The sequence below is a fragment of the Somniosus microcephalus genome, chromosome 32 (assembly GCF_052327205.1).
Source record: "Somniosus microcephalus isolate GS21.2 chromosome 32, FLI_Smic_1.0, whole genome shotgun sequence".
Lineage (NCBI taxonomy): Eukaryota > Metazoa > Chordata > Chondrichthyes > Squaliformes > Somniosidae > Somniosus > Somniosus microcephalus.
The window spans coordinates 35058914-35066983 of record NC_141018.1 but is presented as its reverse complement, the minus strand read 5'-3'; the positions used below and the strand labels follow the sequence as shown (position 1 = coordinate 35066983).

Genomic DNA, 8070 nt, shown 5'->3' with positions numbered 1-8070 from the left:
CTCCCATCATCATTCCCAACAGCCCGACCGAGCAAGGAGGCGAATTAGGTAACGGCACCGGGGGGGGGGGGGAAGGGGAGGGGGGTGGCGGTGGTGTTAGTCCTGTGTTTACCCTGGAAAATATCACACCCTGTTCATTAGGGTGGGCCTGAGTTGTGCGCCTTCATTAGTTCAGTGAGTAGACGTACACAGGATCACAGATTCATAGAATGATACAGCACAGAAGGAGGCCATTCGGCCCCTTGTGCCTGTGCCGGCTCTTTGAAAGAGCTCTCGAATTAGTCCTCCCCTCCCCCCCCCCCCCCCACCTCGCTCTTTCCCCAGAGCCCTGCAAACCTTTCCCTTTCAAGTATTGACCCAATTCATTTTTGAAACTCTGCCTGAAAGGGTGGTAGAGGCAGGAACCCTCAAAACATTCAAGAAGCATTTAGATGAGCACTTGAAACGCCATAGCATACAAGGCTACAGACCAAATGCTGGAAAATGGGATTAGAATAGACAGGGCTTGATGGCCGGCGCAGACACAATGGGCCGAAGGGCCTCTTTCTGTGCTGTATAACTCTATGGGGGAGAAATTCGGTTGTTAGCGCCACCGATTAACGCCTAAAGAGGCCGAGAAGTGGGGCACTAGCCAACTTCCGGGCGGGCGCAAGGCGCCTAGCACCTCGCCCCATATTGAGCATGGCATTTAGTGCCGGCGCTAAATCTTAGCGCCCGCTCATGGGCGCAGGCTGATTATGACGTCATTTGAGTGTGCAACGCCTTTTGGACGCCCCGGACCGGAAATTCAGTGGCGCCCCCCCTCCGTAGTGCCTGGCGCTAATAGTGACAGCTTACCTGGACCTTACCAAGTCGCTCTCGGGCTGGAGGAGCATTATTTAAAGGGGACTGGTGTGGTTTAAAAGCGGCAGCCATTTTTGGAGCACAACTTCCTCGAGAGCTACAAAGAGTTGCTGAGCTGCACACTGAGAGCCATTTGACCACTGAGCCAGTGCAGGCAGACAATCTTCAGCCTTCTGACCATTACCTTGCTGTTGGTGAGCCTTGACAATGGGGAACCTTCCTGTGGGCACTTATTATGGGGGCTGCATTGGAGGGGAACGTCCTGCTGCTGAATCATCTGGAAAGGGCACTGAGATGCTGGGAGAGGGGGGCGGGCATGGCCAGACGGAGGAGGGCCAACAGGCGTCGCCACAGCAGACCTTACGCTGGCAGGGTTTTCCGACAGCAGTTTTCCTACATGAACATGTGTGTCAGAAGGCTGCGATTTAGAAAGGAGGTGGTGACAGAGCTGTGCCAGCTGCTTCAGCCAGATCTGCAGCCTCAGATAAGGTGCAGGACATCTCTGTCGGTGGCTGAGAAGGTGCCTGCTGGCCTGAACTTCTACGCGAGCAACTCTTCTCAGGCTGCGCATCAGAGGCTGATCAGAAGTAGCTTCTAGGCCCCGCTCACGGAATGCTTGCTGCCATTCCAAGAACAGGAATGGAACCGCTCTGATACCCCCAAGCCTGTGAAGGGCAAGATGCATGTAAATAGCAGGCATGGCCATTGTAAATGAAGAAAGTGTTTCATTAAACAAAATGTGGTTCCTTCAAACATGAGAAAGCTATGGCAACAGAAAGCAAAACTAATACACTGACACATAACTGCCTCTCACACCCGGGAGACTGTCCAAAACATAAATCACATTCCGACCATCTTCCTTGGCCTTGATTCCACTGCGCCAACCAAAGCATCCAATGCCCCATCAGTGAGGCGTTCCGCCCTCTGCCTCACCCTTTCCATGTCTTGCTAGGCTGGTGCGCCACAGGTAGGCTCCCACCGCTTTGAAGGCCTACAAGGCAGTGAGTGTGTCTGGTGATGCCAATTGACCTGCCCCTTTAAGCGCTGGCCGGCGCCAGTGTGTCTCAGGGAAAGTGATTATTGACAGCACCCTCGCTGCGCCCCGCCGCCGCGAAATTGGGTTGCGCCACCGGATTAGCACCTTAAGAGTAGCGTGCAGCGCCGCAATCACCTTTAGGGGCGCTGCAAACCAATATCGCGCTAGGTGGCGCTAAATTGCGCCTGGTACTAGCCTCTGCGCACCGCCAGGACTAGCGGCCCAAACGCGGCTATACCGAATTTCTAGGCCTATGACTCTAATATTCAATCTGCTCCCGTCGTCCTTTCAGGCAAGCGCATTCCAGATCACACGATGTTTCCACTTGTGGGCGAGACCAGAACTAGGGGCCATCAATAAAAGATGGTCACCAATAAATCCAATCGGGAATTCAGGAGAAACTTCTTTACCCAGAGAGTGGTGAGAATGTGGAACTCGCTGCCACAGGGAGTGGTTGAAGCGAATAGCAGAGAGGCATTTAAAAGGAAGCTAGCTCAGTATATGAGGGTGAAAGGAACAGAAGGTTATACTGACAGGGTGAGATGATGAGGGGTGGGAGGAGGCTCGTGTGGAGCACAAACACCGGCACGGACCAGTTGGGCCGAATGGCCTGTTTCTGTGCTGTAAATACTGTGTAATGTAGATACTGAGTAGGCGTTCAGTCATATTTACCCCTCTGATTATTTTCCCCACCCCCACGGCTCCCTTTCCTGAACACGCTCATCTTGCTGGGGTGCCGTTCCCGGGAAGCACCGCCCCCAGTGGCCATTCCTGTGTGAAGCTGGACCGTGAGTGGCAGTGGGATTGTCGACTGTGACAGGCATCATAGTTGATCCCGGATCCTTGCTCCCACGCGCAGTAGTCACTGGGTAGCGCTCAAGAGCAGGGACACTGACTGACTCTACACCTCCTTGGTCCTGGGGCTCCGAGGTCAGTGATGTGCTTTCCTTATTGTGGGTTAATTAACGCGGCAGAGACTGGGGACCTACGTTGCCTCTACAGCTCAGTTCCACGCTGGGCGGGGCAGTTATTAACTGAGCCATTGGGAGCAGCAGCCTTAGTTCAGTACGTTGTACTTGCACTTGGGCTATGAGTGTGCGATGCACTTGGCCTGGTTGCAAGGGACCAACAGTACATGTGCCGTTCTGGTCCATTCACGTATTCAGTTTGAAATTTAAGTTGCTGCCCCTCGTGTTCCTCGCTCTCTGTGTAGTGCCACAGACTAGTGGTTAGGTGTTGAACTTCATTCAGTTCGTCTTTGCACTAGTTATGTAACACTGGAGTAGTGAGGGTGATTATTAAATTATTATAAAGCTTATTTTAACTCCCTCTACACTGTCGCATCAAACACTCCCAGGGCAGGTACAGCACGGGTTAGATACAGAGTAAAGCTCCCTCTACACTGTCCCATCAAACACTCCCAGGGCAGGTACAGCACGGTTAGATACAGAGTAAAGCTCCCTCTACACTGTCCCATCAAACACTCCCAGGGCAGGTACAGCACGGGTTACATAGAGTTTCAGAGAAGATTAAATAGTGGGATAAAGTGTAAATAATGTTGGGAGATCTGAAATAAAAACTACCGTTGTTGAAAATTCATAGAATCAGATTGCGTTTGGGAAAGAGCAAGTGAGCAGAGTTTGAGAAGACGGCTGTGATCAATTTTTGGCCTGATTTCTCTCTAGGGGAGGAGCCAATGGATACCTCTCTGCCGCTCGCAGACGCCATCCAATCGGGAAAGGCACCATGTGAGGATGAGGAGCCAATGGAAATGGACGAGGCTGCAGACGGGACTGAGCGTGCTCCCCTCCGGCGCCCGCAGGCCTCAACACCGGTGTCGGCGGCAACTCCCGCATTCACTGCCGGACAACTGATTCCAGTGCCAACACTGCCGGATTTTTCCCATGTAAGTGTTCGGGATACTTTAGTGTCGGCTTTTTAACGAGACTCGATGTCCCAGAATCTGCTGGAGCGGGACATCTTGTGGCTAGCCCCGTTACAGGAAACTCTCTTTTAACCGGCACCCAAATATCGGGAAATCTCTCTTAACCGGCAACATTCAGGAGTAGGTTCAGGTAAATCTTGCTATATATTAGTGGCCGTGTAACTGGGGTTCCTGCACCTGTGGCCGTGTAACCGGGGCTCCTGTATCTGTGGCCGTGTAACCGGGGCTCCTGTATCTGTGGCCGTGTACGGGGCTCTTGTACCTTGGTAAGTATACCTCTCTGTAATCGGGACTTTTTGATCAACCGGCACCACGCCGGTCCCGTTGGTGCCGGATAAAAAAGAGATTCCTCTAGTTAGACTCCCCCCCCCCCCCCCCCCCCCCCGCTCCAGTTTCCCTTTCCTGGGCCGGAGAGGTCGTGTGGCATTGCAGGAACACATGAATCTAGTCATTATAAGGGTCCCGTTGAGCACCAGCCCTCACTTTCCGCGGTGAGTTTAATTCATATTTACGGCACAAATGCAGCACTTTATTGACGCTTGCGGGGAGGTTGAGGACGAGCTGCCATTTTTGCGAGGCTAATGGCGGAACGGCGCAAATCGCCCAGCAACTTGAGGCGATTCGCAACTCACGGGGTATCTCTCCCTCACCACAAGCCGCTGGGCGATTTGCACATTAATAGTGGCCATGGGATCTTTTACGTCCACATGAGAGAGCAGACGGGGCCTCGGTTTAACGTCTCATCGAAACCTCCGACAGTGCAGCGCTCCCTTAGTACAGCCCCTCCGACAGTGTGGCACTCCCTCAGCACTGCCCCTCGGACAGTGCAGCAGTACTGCCCCTCCGACAGTGCGGCGCTTCCTCAGCACTGCCCCTCCGACAGTGCGGCGCTCCCTCAGCACTGCCCCTCCGACAGTGCGGCGCTCCCTCAGCACTGCCCCTCCGACAGTGCGGCGCTCCCTCAGCACTGCCCCTCCGACAGTGCGGCGCTCCCTCAGCACTGCCCCTCCGACAGTGCGGCGCTCCCTCAGCACTGCCCCTCCGACAGTGCGGCGCTCCCTCAGCACTGCCCCTCCGACAGTGCGGCGCTCCCTCAGCACTGCCCCTCCGACAGTGCGGCGCTCCCTCAGCACTGCCCCTCCGACAGTGCGGCGCTCCCTCAGCACTGCCCCTCCGACAGTGCGGCGCTCCCTCGGTGCTACACTGGAGTGTTGGCCTGGATTTTGTGCTCAAGTCTCTGGAGTGGGGACTTGAACCCACGACCTTCTGACTCCGAGGCTACAATGCTACCAACTGAGGGTGAGGAACCCTGCAATATTCTGACAATATTGGCTCAGTGGGCAGCACTCTCTCTTGCCTCAGAGTCAGAAGGTTGTGGGTTCAAGTCCCACTCCAGAGACTTAAGCACAGAAGCTAGGCTGACACTCCCAGTGCAGTGCTGAGGGAGTGCCGCACTGTCAGTGGCGCCGTATTTCGGATGAGACATTAAAACGAGGCCCCGTCTGCTCTCTCTCAGGTAGATGTAAAAGATCCCAGGGCACTATTTCGAAGAGGAGCAGTGGGAATTCTCCCTGGTGCCCTGGGGCCAATATTTATCCCTCAATTAACATCACTAAAAACAGATGATCTGGTCATTATCACATTGCTGTTTGTGGGAGCTTGCTGGGCGCAATTTGGCTGCTGCGTTTCCTACATTACAACAGTGACTCCACTTCAAAACGTACTTCATTGGCTGTAAAGCGCTTTGGGACGTCCTGAGGTCGTGAAAGGCGCTGGAGAAATGCAAGTCTTTTTTATTCTGTTTATTTTGGGGACCGTTGATCTTTTGTTGCATTTGTTTATCAGATGACATTTTCTGAGTTACTGATTTGTTTGTCCAGTGAAATATTCACCACTACAAAACTTTCTTTTTTATTCTTGAAGGATATTTTTATGCCCACACCAAGCCTGACAGAAAATACCAGCAGCGATGAAGGGGTTAAATCTGCCCGAGTTCAAACAGAGAGTCCCTCAAAGCCGCCCGAGGGACTACCGGACAAGGAGACGGAGGGAGAGAAGCAAGGCATGGAATCGAAGGAGAGATTGGATATCGGAACAGACGAACCGGAAGAGGGGGCAGGGGAGCCTTTCGACTTGAAGCTGTCCGTCAGTGAATGGACGCAGCCAATGGAAACGGATGAAAATCTGCCCTCGGCTGAAGAGGACAGCCAAGCAACGCAAGTTGAAGAAGGAGACGCTGCGGAAACCGCCGAGGAAGGTCAGCTGGACGAAGCCCATAGTATTCATCTCCGATTAACGGAGGAAAGTCAAGCAAAGACCTCTTGCGTTTCTGAAGCTTCTGGTGAAGATGCTTTTGAAGGACCTAGTGTTGAACCAGAAGCTAAATGTAGTGAGGATGAAGAGAATGCAGGTGAAGTATTAAGAGGACCCGAGCTATCCGGTCACCCGGCTGTGCCGTCACCTCAGTCTCAAGAGTCGTTGAGTCTTCTTCATCTGAGCGCTCCTTCCCAAGAACACGTGGATTTGCCCAAGGACATATTAATAGTGAAAGAAAAGATTGTTAATGAGATGCCAATGGATGAGGCAGAGGATGTACCTGGGACCCAGAGTGAGAAGCGTGAGCATTTGGGTCTTGATTTATATGCGATAAAAGCTCCTCCAAAAGAGGAGGGTAACGGTGTGATCCAAGAAGCCTCTTTAAATCTTGAAGTTTCACAAAGCCAAACGCAATCAGCAACTATCCGTAAAGAAGCACAGCCAAAGGAAGAGGAAGAGCCAATGGAGCAGGACATCAGTGAATCATCTGACATTGTGTTAAAGGGAATCTCCAGTGAAGAGAGGACTCCTCTACTTGCAAATCCAGATAGTTCCCAGCCTGAGCATCCTTGTGTTACAGGTTCAGAAAGTTTGGGAAGCAAAGATCTTTGCACTGAGGAAGAAAATGCTTCAGAGAGCTATGTGGCAATTGGTGAGGGTCCGAAGAAAGATGAGGAACTGATCAGCGCGGCACAACAGAAACCAGTGGCGAGCCAAGAGAAGGTTTCAGAATCTTCTGAGAAAATCTGCGTGGTGTCTTCAGGAGACCAGGAAGGTTCTACAGCCGATGCCCACCCGGTAGCGTTGCAAGGCGGTGATGTAACAGACCCGGGAAGGGACCTCCAAGCGGAACTGGTTGTCAAGATGCAACCTGAAGACCAGAAGACCTTTAAGGAGCAGAAGAACTTGGGCAACCACAGTGAAGGAACTCCACGACAAGAGCCAAAGGTCTTGGGAGGACAGAACCACCAACAGGATGTTGAGGAATTACCAAAACCCAGCAGTGTTGACCTGTCGACGGGAACCCCAAAGCCAAAGGAAACGAGTCAGTTGGAACCTGATGCACAGATTCAGAACCGAGGAGCTGAAGATCTTCAGCAATCTGAGCCGTCGGTGAAGAGCCTCTCTGACAGTTCTGGCGGTGGGTACTCTGGTGAGACCCAAGATAGTGACGATTGTGGATGTTGTAATATTAGATTCAAGGCTGGAGAAATGTACTTGCGTTGTTGAGAAGCTCAGGGTGAAGAGGCCAAGTAGGGTTTGCAGGGCAGCACCATGGGTGGAAAGAGTAGAGGAGGCGGTGAGATAAATTAAGACCCTGCGTGATGTAAGAAAACTACTAGGCACTTGGTCTAAGCGTTAAACAGCTTTAATCAACTGTTTCACAACATGGAGGTCTAGTTGTGTCCTTCACTAGTTCCTGTTAAGAATGTCCTGCGCAAGCTGGGCCCGTGCCCGAGTATTTATACTCTCCCTGGACAGCGCCACCCGCAGGCCGCTCAGTATTATTTCATAAGTCTTTCTTTCATGAATGACTGATTCATGTCACTGTGCTTGGGTGATGCATGGAGATTGTAGGCAGGCAGGGAAGAGTGATAGGATAGCTTCAACCCTCTCTCCCTCTTCCCCTCCCACCCACCTTGGGATGTGGAGGGGGAGAAGAGATGGGAATCTCTTGCTCTGATTTTAACTGGGAGAGCGGAGCTACCTGTAATGTCAACTCGAGTTGGCTGGAGGAGCGGGCTGTCTTGTCGTACGGAGTATTTTAGAAGGAGCTGTAATCTGTTCCCGTGCTTCATGGTTAGTTAGATGACCTTTCCACCATCTTGTGACCAGACCGCAGATTTTCTGAAGCTGCGGCACTGGGTCCAGAATGTATTTCATCTGACTGGTTGCAATTGTATTTCTCTGAATTGTCTATTTTTAAAGC

At 52.3% G+C, this 8070-nt stretch overlaps 1 protein-coding gene across 1 annotated transcript in view; it reads left to right on the top strand.

Moving 5' to 3' along the window:
- Positions 1 to 6: 6 nt before the first annotated feature.
- Positions 7 to 8070, top strand: part of tp53bp1 (tumor protein p53 binding protein, 1) — a 40708-nt gene continuing 32644 nt past the window's right edge. Inside the window, exons 1-3 of the mRNA XM_085972372.1 lie at positions 7 to 48; positions 3565 to 3785; positions 5748 to 7293. Coding sequence (XP_085828498.1) covers positions 3576 to 3785; positions 5748 to 7293 — 1756 coding nt within the window. The 5' untranslated portion in view covers positions 7 to 48; positions 3565 to 3575. The remainder of the gene's footprint in view (positions 49 to 3564; positions 3786 to 5747; positions 7294 to 8070) is intronic.